General features: G+C 36.4%; 1 protein-coding gene across 3 annotated transcripts in view; it reads left to right on the forward strand.

Moving 5' to 3' along the window:
- Positions 1-16,560, forward strand: part of LOC120625162 (putative oxidoreductase GLYR1 homolog) — a 66,055-nt gene extending 49,495 nt beyond the window's left edge. For 2 of the 3 annotated variants that reach the window (XM_039892132.1, XM_039892134.1), the window contains exons 8-12: positions 8,252-8,362; positions 10,197-10,340; positions 11,077-11,203; positions 14,431-14,610; positions 15,724-16,560. In XM_039892132.1, coding sequence (XP_039748066.1) covers positions 8,252-8,362; positions 10,197-10,340; positions 11,077-11,203; positions 14,431-14,610; positions 15,724-15,923 — 762 coding nt within the window. In that variant the 3' untranslated portion in view covers positions 15,924-16,560. The remainder of the gene's footprint in view (positions 1-8,251; positions 8,363-10,196; positions 10,341-11,076; positions 11,204-14,430; positions 14,611-15,723) is intronic. The other variant, XM_039892133.1, reaches the window with a different exon arrangement.
- Positions 16,561-17,603: the final 1,043 nt, after the last annotated feature.

A 17,603-nucleotide genomic window follows, 5' to 3' on the forward strand; every position in this document is an offset into this window, starting at 1 on the left:
TGTTATAATATGTGATGGAAAATATAAACAGATCTGGTGGGAGGCTCTGGCCGTGAATGTTTACCACCCAAAAAGACTAGCCGCAATGCGATTTAGCGTGTTGGTACGTTTTCGCACTAACCGTTTTGGGGTTTGGGTTTAACACCACTGTCAGAACCTTAACAGGTTACCCCGCTACCATCTTAGACTGTTTCATCATTTACCATGAGGCGAGATTGCAGTCAAGGGCAGTCATTTAGCTGAGAACTGCCTTACTGTCTGATTTGTAAAAACAATAGGTCCACTTTGACGATTCGATTCAGCCGCAAGAGCGTAACATCATTGATAACGATCTATCGGTTGATTGCTTTCCCAACCTTGTAATACCTTGTAATAATGCCTTACTTTTAAACGGCCGTAACAATGCTCAGTTCCGTTATATCCAATCTAATAAACATCTATAGTACGAACCGCAACTGGTTTGCGGTCGAGACTGCTACAATTTTATCTCTGTGGCTCATATCATATCATATTATGTTTATTGTTGTATCGACTAATTCTCTCCGACTCTTCTCTCATCACTTATTATTTATCTATTATCTACTTGACCTATTAATGTCCATTGTCCCGTAGGTACTTGAACTCCGATTTTGTAACGATTATTATTATTCGGTGTTAGGGTTAACACACAATATATAGAAAATATAAGAGTTGGTACTTCTTTGATCTCCGGGTTAATACCGACGACACGGTCAAGACAAGATGTAGCGTCACGCTAGTCTTCTGACTAGTCCAGTAAGGCCGACTCATATGCATGCTATGTGCATTCAAGGTGTCAGTATCAATGTCCGGGCTTAACGTGCTCTCTGAGGAAAAGCTAAAGTTCGTCACAATATGTATGCATAGTATTAATTTGTGGGTCCGTTACCCGAGCGTTCTAGTAGTATCCTTCGGGTTTGATAGTTTCTTAAAAAACTGCGAGATCTACGTTAGACTTTGTCATTTTTAAACGAATAATATAATTATGACCAAACCATATATTGATAGAACGCAACATTTTTTATGAAATACGGAACAACGAATGCCTGTTACAACGCAAATCTTCACAGTGGTAACAGTGGCAGGTTGTAAGATATGGATGAGCCTTTACGCGATTTATCTGTGGTTGTTTAATTATTTTAAAAACGCGTGTTGTGTGATTTTTTCGTTGATCAAATGTTTTCGTTGATACGCTATTCCTTGCTTTGTGTACTTCGTTAGTAGATAAATCGTTACGATGATGTATTGGGCATATTATATTTCGAGGTCACGCAGCGGGATCGCTGAGGGTGGCTACAACCCCACCACCCACTTAGAAGGAGAGTACGTATTTTACCAGAAAAAATGCCCTCCTACGTTAACTGTACGTTTTAATAATAATATAATGGTCTGTTTATTTTAACAAGCTCTTCCTTGCGACATTGACTTCGTTTGTTTTGTTTTTTTTAATATCGCTGGAATATTCCGTTACCAAGAAGACCTTCTTGGCATTATTGATTTCATAATGAAATCTAGTCAGATTTAAGTTGTATAGAAACAGAGTTACTTTCAAATTAATAATATTTTTACCTATAGGTTTTCCTCCTAGTTCTGAAATGACACGAAGTCTACTGTCTACGCAATATAATTATTTATTGGTTACATACAAGTTCTACGTATAACCTACATGTTGCAAATACACTTTGCAACCTTCAAACAATAATCGACTTTCACTAAACCGGTTTGGGTCCTTTGTAATAGATTAGTCATCTAGGCCATTACTTTTACTAATTATACAAAATGACTCAGTAGATTATATAATGCACTTAAAATACCTAACAATTATGTTTAAATAATTTCACAACAATACTCAAATTTTAACTTAACCTTTAAAGGCCGTTCTGCGTCATGATTAGTTCTTGTTTGAAGATAAATATTCCTGATATGAATGATAATCCGTCCGCCAAAAGTCATATACAAGTTACTTTTAAATATAACAGGCAAAATAAAACTATTTTAGTACAGTTTTGTTTTTAAATGAGCAGCTATAATTCTCTACTAACTATCTTCGTTTCGCCGGCTAACGAATGAAATATAGATGCATAGCTACTGCCCAAAAATATCCCAACGAAAACATAGCCTCGGTGGGAGTGGCTTAAAGTATGCCCCGCATGCGCTAGTCACAAACTGCCGGCAAATCACTATGGGTCCCGTGCTGCGTGACATAGAGTAAAACCAATCATGTATTTTGCGATTCAATACATGGTGCGGGCGCATATAGACTGATTGGTATCCATTCCGAACGACCATTTGTTAGAAAGGTTACTAACAAATGGTACTAACAAATGGTCCTATGTTTTTTACGTTCGCTGCGTTTCGGGTTAAAAGTTTTTGACAGCGAACGAATAATTCCACAGCCAGCCGGTTTGCGCAGTGGGCAGCGACCCTGTTTTCTGCGTCTAAGGCCCGTGGGTTCCCACAATGTTTGTGTGATGAACATGAATGTTTTCCAGTGTCTGGGTGTTTATCTGTATATTAGTATAGATATTTACGTGTATTATATTCATAAAAAAATATTCATCAGCTATCCTAGTTCCCATAAAACAAGCTACGTTTACTTTGGGGCTAGGTGGTGATGTGTGTATTGTTCTAGTTTATCTTTTTATTTATTTAATTACTTAATTTCAGTTAGGCGAATTTCCTATAATCTGAAATTGAGCTAAAACTAGAACAAGTACCTACCTACGTCACAGTCTATTGAATGGTGTCAATGAATACATACAGTCGCCCACTACTTATGCATTACTACTATTTGGTAACATTGCAGAATAATTGAACTGCAGAAGCACAGAAGTGTTCAATACTCGTCTTTATCTAGTCTTGCTATTTGTTTCCAAACGGATGCACTCGTAAATAAAAAAAAAGGGTGTGCGTGTAACCTTTACGCGCGATTGAAATAAAACTTTTATTATTATTTATTGATGAAAGAATAAAGTGTTCCTGGGACTCCGCCATTTCATTTAATATTCACTATTTTATTTTGTATTTTTTAAAAAATTCATTAATATCACTTTCACATTTTATAAATATTTTCATTTGTTAAATAGAATAATTGAGAGCGGAAAATTGAAGGCTAGATCAACACATGCCAATATAACCTTGTCATTGAATATTATAGAATGTCGCAATCGTCAGAAAATTTACTAAACATTTATTTATTACAAAAGTAATAAATAAACAAGTATATTTAGAGATTTCCAAAAAACTTTGCAATTCGAAATATTTTTCGTCTTTGGGAAATATGTTTTAGAAAATAACGACGTTATTTTACTTACTTTTAAAAATATTCCCATTTAAGAAACACCATAAATTACAAAAAAAAAAACTTCTAAGAGCATTTTTTGCATTAATTTCTACGAAATAAATTCTTTTTTAAGTTGAATACGGTAGAAAAAAAATTTCAACTAATTATCTGACCTAACTACGTTCCGGTCCGGCATGGCGAGCCGCAGAGTATATAATATACTTAAATGATAATGACCGCTAGTAATAAACTATGTTCGTAATACAATAACACTCTTTATCGGTGACGTAATGAGCAAAAAAATTGACGCCCTTATATTGCAGCAAAGAATTGAACATAACATGTGTCCATACTTGGGATCAGTGTTCCCTATTTTCAATCGACTTCAAATAGGAGGATGTTAAGTTGTTTTTGAACGAAGTTCCTTACGGCAGGCTTGGAGGGGATAGGGATATTGCTGCGCGACCGAACTGAAAAAAATGTGATAGTAAAACCGTAAGAAAAAATCCGTGGAAAAAAGTGCGTGGAATAAAACCGTTAAATGAGACGTGCGCAGGCGCGACAGTCGCATACACAAGCGTTCTATTTCTATGTAATTTTATGTTGTCAAACAAAAATAAAGAGACATATTTTGTTATTTTAGTTGATAATTTGAATTACGATGTTTTTTTATTTTAAGTAATTTATTATTTCCTAAAATACTGAATTTCCTAAATACTTTCTTGTAATTAAAATCAAGCCAACCTACATAAAATTGAGCACGATTTTTTTTTGCAATTTGTGTCGATTCTACATTAGCCGAAGGAACTTCGTTCCTACCTGGTGTCCCACGACACCACATCATTTTTTTTTTTTTTTTACACCACTGCCCAAAACTGCTGTTGCCTCTTCAGATTTGGATGTATGAGGTAACGTTAAAGTCCTTTCATCATCTTAAATAGTCTCACGTGGAATAATAACAGGGTTTATAATAAAAAAATCCCAGTATATACGAAAATAGCGCTATACAGCTGGTATAGGCCTAACGCAGGTGTCTTTGATGATTTCATAAATATTATTTTCCATTATTTTAAGGTTATAGTGATATATACATTCGCTAACATATATATAACTAATGTTGAAGCAAACGCGCTGGTCTCAGAAGAAGCCCAAGCAAACTTAGTGGGGTATTTTTGTTACCACCATCTTACAATCAATTAATTATTAGCTTAAACTAACACTGATCATCCATTTGAAAGAGTTAGACCTACTAGTTAGTTTTCTTCCTGCCTTTATTTGTCATGTCAAACCAGTCCTAGGTTCGATTTCCGGGTCAGCAAAACTTGTAATTGATTGACTTAAATTTTTTCCTGTAGGCATCATCTTTGTCTAACATCTATTAATTTATCACGTATTAGAGAAGATGTTTCAAGCTCTCCTCGGCTATCAGAGATGAGGGCCGTGATGTCATGATGCACTCGGCATTAAACCTTATTTGTTAAATATGAAAGTTGATAAATACGCATCTAATTGCTCCAAGATAGATCGATTTGATAACTTCATTAGTCAAAGTCGTTTACGCAAGCATGAAAGAAAAAAATCGCGTTAAAAAATAAACATTTGCGTTAAAAGATTTCCTATCGCACTTCCGTATGATGGCTCAGTGCATTGATTTAATGTGTTACTATGCTCGGTGAGTTTCATGCAAACTTTGCCAATGACCTTCGATGCCTGCTGAGTACCTACATCAGAAACTGTTTCGCGATTCTTCTAAACAACTTTATTTTGAGTAGGTATAAACATTTAGGACTTATACAACAGTTGCTTCCATTTTATTTGCGTTTGCTTATATTATGAAAATTGAGCTAATTTGCTATACTCCGCGAAAAGCAGGAGAATCTGTATGGTTTAATTTAGAATTTCTTCAACCCTTATACTCCACACCAAACAGGTCTTCGGGAATTTACCCTCTACGCACGTTTCGTTCCGAAACCGGACCATCCTCAGGAGATGTGGACAATATACAATTATTCATGTAAAGTATAAATTACACCATGCGAATAAAGCTTAATTTTCATAAGATACCAAGGATTCCCGCCAAGTACCGCCTGCTTCTATACAATAAAGGCGTTTGCATCAGTTCACAGGTATGGCACTTAAGAAATTTCGTAAACACTGATTGTAAGTGAATCTTTAACCGAAAATATTACTACCGCTAATATATTCCACACCTTGTTTTCTTGAATTGGTTTACAAATTTCGTCATTGCCATCAGATTTTTGATGATAAAGCAGTGATAGGTGCTAGTGGTTAGGATTTCGTCCTGCCTTCCGGCGGGACCTAGTTAGCTCCATGGTTCGCCCCTTGAAGTAAATTGAGTTGAGCATGCGTTTTAAGCAATTGAAATGTTGCTCACGGTGCAGGACGAACCGTAAAGGAACCTGCATTCCTGAGATTTCTTAGACTACTTCATAATATTCTCAGAGGCGTGTGGAGTCTACCAATCAGCATTTAACTAGCATGTTAGAGTCTGCGGTATAACCAATTCTCGTTCTGTGATCAGAGCCGTACCCTGTAGTGCGTACCACTAATGGGTTGATTATAATGTCTCCGTCCAAAAATGGTTGTTTACGAATACGTTTTTGGCCGTGTGCACTTACCATAAATAAGAACTGTAAGAATGTTTCTACCGATCTTTTACATTCAGAAATTTGCTAAGCTTATTAATTTTAACTCATGTTTATTTATTCTGCATTCTTGACCTACATTCACTTATCGGACTTAACCTAAAAATTACATAACTAACTTTTGTACCTATATGAATAATGTACAGTAGTTATCATGTTATGTTTCTATTTACGTAGTAGGTAGATAATAATTAGTTATGTAATATGTTACTTTACGTACAGATTGTTCTGGGGCTTTGGGATATCTCATCCGGTTTCTTGGACGATTTCTTTTTTTTTTTTTTTTTTTTTGTATATAATTTAATATTTTTTATAAGATGACGCCTCCAAGTGAAACTTTCGTTTTACTTAGTAGTTTTTCTCTACCTTCAATTAAAACATTAAGTGTGGAAGTCGTTGAACCAATGGGTGTAGTTGCCACGATAATAATTCTGTTCATTGGGCGTGAAATATTACAGAAAAGAGAGTATTGTCTGGAATTCAAGCCCAGCTAGGTATCTAGCCAAACATAAAAGTTCTTTGCTTTTTTCAAAAGTAAAAAAAATTGTGTTTGTATTTCGAAGACGGGCAATCGTTAGTTTCGTTGTTTATTGTATCCGCCTAACTTAAAAATAGATACTTCTATATATTTTTCTTAGAAGCACGGCTATTGAAGCCAGTTTAAAAAAAAACATTATTATAATATAGGTAGGTTATATATATTATTTCTAACCTAGACTATTAAATAACACGTAGGAGTTAAGTAACACATTTAAAACTTTATCATAAAAGTTATGAAATCATAAACTAGGTCTCTGTTATTAAAATAGCCTACGCCGTTGACCGAATTGTTAATAAAACCTGCGCCTCATATAATCAGAGTACAATTAAATACATAAAAATGGTTTTTATCTCCTAGACAGTTATTAATTTATAAACAGTAGTACTTATTTTCTTATTTCTTACATCCAACGGTGCATGTCAAAAAACTGATAGTTTTCTAAATAAATTATTTTTACTGTATACTTAATCACCGACTCTTTATGTAAGTAGTTTGCCCTACATTTTATACAAACTTGTAACACATTTATCTTAAAAAATTAACTAAGTATTTTTCTTGATTATTACCTTCCGCATACTGCCGGTTTTGACATTATGAGATTGTATTGTAACAATGCGTAGGCTGTTATGGCTTATACCAAGCAGTTTCGATTTTTAGTACTTTGGCAAATGATGATTTGAATGAATCATTATCTATTTACTTCATATTGCATTGTTTTGCCGGCTCAGAATTATCGTCTTCCAGCATTGCGTAGGTCGACACAGTGGCCAAACATTTAATAAAAACATAAACATCAAAGCAAGCACAGTGTTCATTAATAAGTAGATTACCAAATTAATCGTTATCTCCATTGCATACAGTATCGCCGCGCCGGCTCAGATATAAGATCGTGTTCCAGCCATGCGTAGACTGATACAGCATTCGAACATTTAATACGAAATGAATTGGAATAGACACAATGTTCAATATCGCATGGCCGTGTGCACAAGGAATGAGCCGTTATCAAAATGGCGTCGCTTGGCCCGGTGGCTATTGTAGCGTGGGGTCGTTGACGTCCCCTTGACGGCGATCGTTGGCGTGGCGCGTCTATTGATTCGGCTAACAGTGAAGAAACCTGGTTACGCCATCTAGCGTTGGTTTTGTGTAACTGAGTAATAACAGTAACATAATGTAGATGGCGCTGTAAATTTCATAGGTATAAGTTTTATATCTTTTGATTAAATTAACAGAAGAGAGTTGTTAAATATTCTATTGGAGATTGTGTAAAAATTATATTTTTATAATTATATGTTAATTCGTTAGTTTATTGAAGATGCCTCTCTCATTTTGAAATCAAAATGTTTCCTCAGTAGTTGTCCGCCTGTTTTTTATTGCGGGCACATCATTCACATATTACCTTTTTATGAACAGAATACTTATATGCTTGGTATTAATAAAATATAGTAATCTAGCTGTTTGCAGACTTCTCTACAATTGTTAATTTTTTTAAATCCCAAGTATGTTATGTACCAAATATTATCGAAATTAGTTCAGTAGTCAAAAGATAACACACAAACATACCTTATTAAAATTGATAATATAAAATATGAATATAATTTTTTTCCGTACTTAGTTCCGAGATAAAACAATAATTATAATATATAAGGCAAAACACATGCCCGTTGAATTAATTTATGTACAATGTACCTTTACATGACTTCTTAAGAAATAAATAAAATAAATGTGAGTGTTTCCTTGTTACAGTGTAAAGACTTCGAAAAGGTTGGAGCCACGATAGCGGTGACTCCTTGCGACGTTGTGGAGGAGGCGGATATCACATTCTCCTGCGTGGCTGACCCGCAGGCTGCCAAGGAGGTATATAGATTTAACTTAAATACGGGTGCCTTAGCGTATACAGTTGCAGGACCTGAGTTTGTTACCCCGACTGGATTTAGCCACCTCAGCTACGGGCCCATTTTTAAAGTTGTCTCTCTCTCTACGAATGTGTGAAGGAGGGGAGAATAGGAGGCACGTTTTGACGGCCCAGATACCCAAACGCCCACCCATTATGCTGTACCTCAAGTACCTAGGTCTTGGGCTATACAAAGCTTAATTACCGGCGAGGAGCACGACCACCAGACTTCCGTGACCTTAGCGTGGTTTCCATCAACAGCCTCAGGGCTTTGGGTGTTCTGATTGATATCAGTTCTACCACTTTCGCCGTTAGGTTAGGTTGACACCCCCCGATTTATTTGAGTTGTAGGACTTAAACCTCTGGCGATGCTGCGGCAACAATTCTGGTTAGCACATTAGTATGCCATTCTGTGGTTACACACAAACCCAAAATAAATTGTGTCAGCGCCACAAAAACGCCCGCCCCTTTACAGTTTGCTTTTAAATTAACTGCAACTTCATTACTTAATTTTCGTACAAAGGCGAAGGTCGTACGGGACGCATTACACGTGGAGTTTATATCCATTCCGGCACCGCAAAGGTCACAGTTGAATGGTTTCAAGCGCTAATACCATAATGTCGACCTCCTCCCTTCGGTGCGGCTTGGCGATGTAAAAAGCATCATAACCATTTACCACAGTCCTCCACTTGTTAACTGCACTACAAAAGTATTATGCAAATTGGGCATGTTATTTATTACTGCTTTCTTTCAAATACCTGTTTTTAGGTGACCTGCTCGAGCTTTATACTGGACGACTTCTTAACTGTAAGGTAGCTCGGAATCAGTTGGGTCTGCCTTCAACTTACGCAAAATATAATAATGGTTGTTAAATTCTACTTTAATGTCTTAAGTTGGAAAAGAGCAACAGCGGGTACTTGGTAGGAAACCACTTCAAGGTGATGTCTCAGTCCTCGTCTTCTTTTCAAAGCACTGTCTATATCCCTTAAATATACACAGCATCCATGAGCAGTTGAACTTAAAGCGTCAGCAAATTCAATCATTTGAACAGATTTTGCATGTGCAGTGGGAAAATTTCTTTGTATTTTTGGGTTTACCCATTACCCATTATCGTCGCGAGGGTCCTAAAAGACGCATCTGTAGGAGATTTCGATACATAAGCCACATCTCATATCAGGACTGCCGACCGCAGCATCACAATGGCGTGCGAAGAAGGAATGCATAGAGTATGCAAATTATATAAAATAAATAAAATCTTCAGTAGCTACGAGTTATATAAACTAACCTAAGGTTAGGTTTTTTTATAACTCTTACAATGCCAATCCTTAAGTATTTTATAACTCATACTGTAGATTTTATTTATTTTATATCATCTACTCGCTTAGTGCATTCTCTGTATGTGCATTCCCTGTATACAGATATCTCATATCCCTAATGTCCTTTAAGCGACGCAAGTGTACCTCTTTCATAAAAGAACATTTTTGTCGCATTTACCGTGGATGCAATGGCAAGACGTACCAGTGTTATGATGTCAGGTTTTTTTTCTTAAAAATGGTAACAATTTTGCCGGGTTGGTCCTTCGGCTCTAAAATTAATGCTATCCTTTTCAAAGTGATACAACGTAAAAAAGACAGGCATACATTAAGACTAAATAGTCAATTAAAAAAAAATTGTGTTGGTACAATAGAATGAGCAACATTACATTCATTCGATTATTGGAATCGCAGAAATGCATCCATTCTTGACAAGTAGACGAGAGTTTTTTATTATCCTAAATGTTATGTATGAAATTTATAGATGGTGTTCGGCAACTGTGGCGTGCTGCACTGCCCTTCGCTGGAGGGGAAAGGGTATGTGGAGATGACGTCAATAGACGCTGACACCTCGCACGACATCGTCGAGGCCATCAGCGGAAAGGGTGGCAGATATCTTGAGGCACAGGTAATATTTTGTTCTTTCTTCGAAGACACATAGTGTTTTTTAATAAATCAATATTATATTTGGTTTATAGGTATATTTATAGCTGTTATTGTGTACAATATAATACACTGACTAACAGCGTCGCGTCGCCCGCCCTTGTTATTACTTTGATGGGTCTATGGTAGGTGGTGATGTTAAATAGCATCCTCAATAATAAGTCTATCAAGTGCAAACTCTTGAGCCCTATTTTATTTTCTAAATAAAACAATAAATATACTAAGACAGTACGCACGGAACTATGATAACTGATGAATATTTTTATGAATATAATATACATAAATACTTGTAATATACAGATAAACACCCAGCCACTGAAAAACAATCATTTTCATCACATTATCCAAACGTGGGAATCGAACCCACGGTCTTGGACTCAGAAGCAGGATCGCTACCCACTGCGTCATTCATCTGTCAAAAGTAAAGATGACCTTTGCCTGTATAACCTTTCTTTCGGAATCGCTGTCAATTGTCATTAATGTCGCTTCTGGAAAGGCGCTTTGCAGTGTCATATATATTTTTGTGAAATGGCAGTTACATTAAACAATAAACTTTAGTCTGTTTCTACACGGCATCGTACCGGAACGATATAGCGCTTGGCGGCACGTTTTTGTAGGTAGGGTAGGTAGCTAGCCACGACGGAAGACTCCCACCAGACAATGCTTGGATTTTTTATAAATACTTCGTTCTCATATTCCAGATCCAAGGCTCGAAGACGCAGGCAGAAGAGGGTACGCTCATCATCCTAGCGGCGGGCGATCGTACGCTGTTCGACGACTGCCAGTCGTGCTTCAAGGCGATGAGCAAGAACTCCTTCTACCTTGGTAGTAGTGCTCGTGTCCATTACCATTTGATGTTGTCGTACTATTTGATTTTACTCTACCACTATGTGCATCGCCATTCTGATTTACTTCCCACTCCTGGACTTTACTCTCAGTTCCGTGCGCAAGGTGTAGGATCTCGTGTACGGAACAGGGTGGGCACTTGGTTAGCCATAAAGCAAGCAGATCATATGAAATGGAGGCATAAACAATATTACTTTTATAGGAGGTACTAAAAGACCATACTTCTAGATTATGACTAATACCTGATGCATAGGAATGATAATAAGGTCAAATAACGTACATTTCAGTATTCTTAAAGACTAACCTAAAAAATGCTGCTTAATCAACTGTAATGACTTGAAATCACATTTACATGTGTGTTTGCTTGAGAACGGGTGTGTGAAATATTGTTTTCTATATATATATATATATATATATTTCTATCTAGTACCAAATCCTTTTTGCTGTGGTCATATTAATTACATGACCTTGGTTGACTTTAAAAACAAATATGATGTTATGGTTGTCACTGTGTACAAAAACCTTCACAGTCTATTTTAATTTCGTGTATAGTGTAATTTATTCATATTAATAGAAAGATTAAGAATCAGCAATTCCTCAACTCATTCCTTCGGTTTGGATATCTTGCAGACTACTTGATGCTGTAGCATTAGCTTAAGGTTACAATGTCTTAGAAACAGCACTTGGATGACTATACACGAAATTAAAATTGACTGCTTCGCGTTCTCCATTAAATTCCCTAAGTCACCTCGTACTCTGCCGAGTCACACAAGATTTATAATTATTTATTAGCGAATAATTACTTAATAAGTACCGAAAAAGTTTGCTACAGATACATTTTTTAAGTTTATCTGAGAGCGGACTAAGCCCACTTTCCGAGGCGTGGAGAAAAGTGAAAAAGGTAAGAATTCGGTAACCCATGCTGTTCCATTTTGGGTCAACGTCAGCGCAATTGACAGGTTTGGGCCATAAGTATTCTACATCGCCTTCTTTGTTATTCCTTACTATGTTTTGCCCCCAACTCTGTCCGCGTAAACAACATCATAATATAATATCTACTGAACGGAATAAGACATATATGACTTAGGATTAAAGTTTAACTCCAAAAGTATCATAATGAAAACAGAAATAAGACAGTTGGTTCAGTGACACAAACTTAACTTTGAAGTTACCTACCCATTGGCACAAATTTAAAAGAGTTCTTAAAACTTTGACTTTTGGTGTATAAACAATGAATGGTTTACGCTAACGTGGATATGACTTTGGCACTCTTTACATAGCCACTCCTATTATTTTTTTCAACATATCTTGTAGTACTCCTGCTACTTTGTCTGCATGCATTTCTGTTTCCTATTTCTGTAAATATTCATCTATGGTACTCTATATCTCCAATCATTCCTCATTAGCTCTTTTAATAATGTATGTGCAAGATAAAGTCGATCCGTTGCTGCGTGAAATGAGAGCAAACCAATAAAAACACCATCACAAACCACATCGCATTTATGTGTGTCAATGACACTTCTATTCGTTTTAAAAATATATCTTTCATCCCTTTTTATTTCCTTAAATCTTTGCACGCGTCGACATTTTCTCACAAAGTTCGCAATAGAATTGCGAAGAAGTATTTAATATAAGATTTTTTATCGTAGATTCGTATTTTTGAGTCTTAAATTCCATAACTCTGATTTTAATGCCAAAAGCTGGCTAAGTAAGACTCTGTATTTAAAACAAGTAGTATAGATTCCATTTTACTCTAACTTAACAGAGTTTGGTACTACTTGGTCTTCATACACTATTTCGACTTGACACCAACGCAATACAAAATACAGCATTAAATAGTGAGCTTTATGTCATGTGACAAAGTGCGTTTATAAGTGTTTGACGCGTGGGCACCGAGTGATCCACTCGTTTACCATTCACATATGGTGTTATGTAGATATAGTGTGGTAATACCTTAAAACGAATACAATTTTTATCTTACACCGTCTATACTAAAGTAACTGAAATTCGATGCAGTGCGATAATGTCGCCTAATGTGAAGAGTCTTTAATGTTAGCGTCGTATGTCTCCTCTGCTCTGTTTATTGCTGCACGAAATGCATGCCACTTGTCGTTGTATAGATGGAACAATAAATGTAAAAATTCTGATGATTCTTAACTATAGTCCATTTATGTTAACAAATAGAAAGTCATCGTCAACGTTGTCCCCAGGCCACGACCTTCAAACATTCAAAACATTCAAAATTCATTTATTTCAAGTAGGCCTCTAATATAAGCACTTTTGAAACGTCAAGTCCGTCTGTTTATAGTGACTCTACCACCAGTTCGGAAGGCAGATTCTACCGAGAAGAAGCCGACAAGAAACACAGTAGTTGCTCTTTGCCAACATCAACTAGTTACGTTTTAAACTTTAACATTCATTTTTCTATCTTGTGAGAGATAAAAGCGGAGCTGGATGCTTTCAAGCAATCTTGTCATTAAGAAATTCATCAATTGTATAATAACCTCGCTGTAATAAATGTGTTTTAACACATTCTTTAAACTTAGTAGATTCGTTATGTAATGCATTGGTAGGTCCAAAATTACCAATCATGAAATCATATTATAAAAGCGTATACTCAATCCCACAAATGACTTCTGCACCTTTCGCAGACGATATGCAGATGTCACTAATTTATGACACCCTACATGGGTAACTTAGGCTCTTTTTAAACCCCTGGGATCGTTACCCTTGTGCTTTTCCGGGATATAAAGTATTGTGTGACCGTCTCCAGTATGCAATCTATCTTTGGTTTTTAACTCGGTGCCGAGCTTACCCAACAAATAAACAAAGACAGTTTGGCATTTATAATATTAGTATGGATGTAGTTGAAGTTCGAATTTAAATTCAAAAATTATTTATTTATAGAGCATTCATACATATAAATTTTTTATACTTCCTCTAAGACCAGGGCGTGTTTGGAACCTCGTACCTTTAGTTTTGAATTAACTACCACCACCAGTACACATTTATTATGTAATGTACGCATCAAAGGTGCCATCTATGGGCCTATTTGAACAAAGAAATATTTGTCTTTGACTTTCCCCGCACTTACCGCACGATCGCTCTGTGTTGACTGCTTCGTCGGACCTCTGTATGATCCTTACTCTGTGATAGTTTTGAGCATAGTTTACAAACAAAATTGGCAACCGTGTTTTTAATATTTCCAGGCGAGATCGGCAACGCGTCGAAGATGAACTCTGTGCTACAAGTAGTGGGCGGGGTGTCTCTAGCGGCGTTGGCTGAGGGGCTGGCGTTGGCGGACCGCGCTGGGCTTAGCCAGGCCGACCTGTTGGACGTTTTAGCGTTGACGCCGCTCGCGTCCCCGCATCTCATACTGAAAGGACGAGGTGAGTTTATACTATTTTTATGTTATTGAAGTAAAACTTTTATAAGTACGATAAGTTTTTTGGACTTGAATTGAGAGTGAAATTGTGAATAGCTAAACATATAAATAAAAATAAAAGTTAAGGTCACATTTCGTTACATAAAAGAGAATCAAGATAAAACGTAAAGAGAAAAAGAACTTCCATTCTTCCTCTAATATTAATTGCGCATTGTCAGCGTCATAATGATTTCAATAAAGAGATTATTTAAGAATATTTACATGTACGATTATTATTCATTATAATTTATAAATTATTAATTATACAGCTTTATTGCTGAAATCTGCTGTGTGAAATCAAACCACATCAGCGATTCAGACCCGAAAAGGTACCACAAAAAGTTATAACTACTACGGACGTAGGGAAGTGTGACTAACCACAGAGTAAAAATAGACAGGTAATCAAGCTATATGTGCGGGGCCAGGAAAAAGACTCTTCTAGCCTCAGTAGTAAGGTTCTTATACGATGTCGCGACTTGTATATGTTAGTAAGTGACGGAAACCAAGCAGCGTACCGGATGGAAAGTGGAAAACCAACGCTTATAAACACAGCAACACTTCGCAGGGCATGCAAGGTACACGATCAACAAAGGACCGCCCAGAGTCCATAAGCTTGAGGCGTTGTTGTTAAGCCACATGTGCCTATATAATTACACCTGTACTTCCCTGGACGAGCTCACAAAACACTATTGTCGGCATTTACTATAAGATCAAAGGCGTCGAATTTCTATCTTATCTTATCTTATTCTTATCTTTAAACGAGCATTCTTGTATATATGTAATTGTAATCTCGGAATCGGCGCCAACGATTTTCATGAAATTTAGTATACAGGGGGTTTCGGGGGCGATAAATCGATCTAGCTACGACGGTAAACGTTACGCCAAACGACGGAAGTATCTAGTAAGTATATCGGAATTGTCGGAATTGTTATTTCTTTAAAGTTCTATAAAACAGTCCGCGACAACATACGAATATTTTTTTAAGTCGGCTCATTTGCGGACGAAGTCGCGCGGCTCCGCTAGTGTATAGTAAACGCGGCAAGGTTAGTGATTGATCATTGTACATTTCTGTTCACAGCCATGATCGAGTCGTCTTATTCCACTCACCAGCCACTCACCCACATGCAGAAAGACCTCAAGCTGGCCCTCGGGCTGGGCGACGCCTTGGAACAGTCTCTGCCGCTGACCGCCACCACCAACGAGATCTTCAAGCACGCCAAGCGCCTCGGTTACGCCAACCACGACGTCGCCGCAGTGTATATAAGAGCAAGATTCTAGCATACTTCTAAACGTGTTACTTAGAGTTTTGATAATGGGGCACATACGGATACAAATCTTCCGATAAAAATCTACAGAGACCTTCTTATTTGCAGTTTGTTAAAGGAATGACAGCTTGGCTTGAACTGATAAAATGATCAGTGTTGACTCTGAAAAATTGGCTAATTTAAACGTTGAAGAATTGGTTAGACTTAACGTTGAAAAATTTACCAATTTAAACCTAAAAAATTCGTTCACTTTAATCCTGACAAGTGGCCAGTTTTAGGCACGGCCGATGTCTTGGGCGCCGACCAACGTCCTGATTCTATATTATTACAATCATAATACACTCGTGTGATATAAAAACTTACAATGCTTGTACGACAAGATGCCAAAATGAACATGTTTAAAATGCATTTCGTCAACTTTCTATCTCAAATTTGTTACTCGCGTGTTATAATTAATAATGCCATGGTAAATATTAGGGCTTAAGTCAGCTCCAAGACTCGTTGGCCAACTCTGCTCCTTACAATGTTGGTCAGTCCTAACACCAACATATTGGTCGGGTCCGCTCCTATCACCAATGAGCTGACTTTAATTGACATATAACTGACTCGGTCGGTTTATTGGATAGCGATTGGAGGTTCTTTTTTTCCTGTAACATTCTACTGGTAGAGGAAACCACACCCAAGCTTAACATGAAACAAAATAAATATGGTTCCAATAAATGATTATTCCTCAAAGAAAATTTCAACACTTTCCACTTTGGAAATGACAGCTTTATAGAAAGGTAATTTATTATTTCGAAGGTTTGTTTAAAAGGTGTATTGGTTACTTCCATCCTTCCGTTTATTTTCATTGTATCTTAGCTTTTGGATTAGATTATAATCAAAAAAAGATAATTATAACTTAGTTAGTAACACTATTTTCTAAAGCTATTACCTAACGACCTATCTCAATAAATGTGTTTCCATTTAAATCATAAAGCTGAAGAGTATGTTGTTTTGTTTGAAAGTCCTTTGAAACTACCAGTCAGCTAAAAAATTCCCCTTATGTAGAAAATTGGTGTTAAAGTTCGCAATCTAAATACATGTTTCAGGTTTTATAAAAAATCCAACCCACGTTGGTTGTTAACAAAGTTGATCGCAAAATTGTTGTATTTGCCCTACTGTAACAAAACTCCCGAATGAATGAATGTTGAGTTTTAATTTAAGCTAATGATAATTAAAATATGTTAAATGAAATTTAATAAATCGATTTAAATATTTGATTTAGTTTTATTCTCGTGACTTTTGTAATTATATTTTAAGGTTCTTTACAAAACTGTCTTAATTCTTAAATATATCTTAGCATCAGTAATATAGTTTTGCTCATGTAAAGATTTATGCTAAAATCCACGTTTGCATAAATCTTTAATTTCGTAGGATAAAACGTCCAAACAACAAGTTCATACAACTTTAATGGATTTATTTTACTCCAAAGTTAAGATTGTAAGGTAAGGTACTTGTCACTAGCGATAATGTTTTCGGGAATAAAAATGTCCACACTGCATGCGCCATCTAGTTTTAATATTGTTTCCCGTATTGTTTCCCGTATTTTTCAATAGATGGTGCTCCCATGCCATATCGTAGATAACTTTCACGCCGTCGTACATAAACTTTCATGCGAGTGCAGTTGGCACTGCTGGTTTTTTTTACAGTA

The sequence above is a fragment of the Pararge aegeria genome, chromosome 7 (assembly GCF_905163445.1).
Source record: "Pararge aegeria chromosome 7, ilParAegt1.1, whole genome shotgun sequence".
NCBI classification, from domain to species: Eukaryota; Metazoa; Arthropoda; class Insecta; order Lepidoptera; family Nymphalidae; genus Pararge; species Pararge aegeria.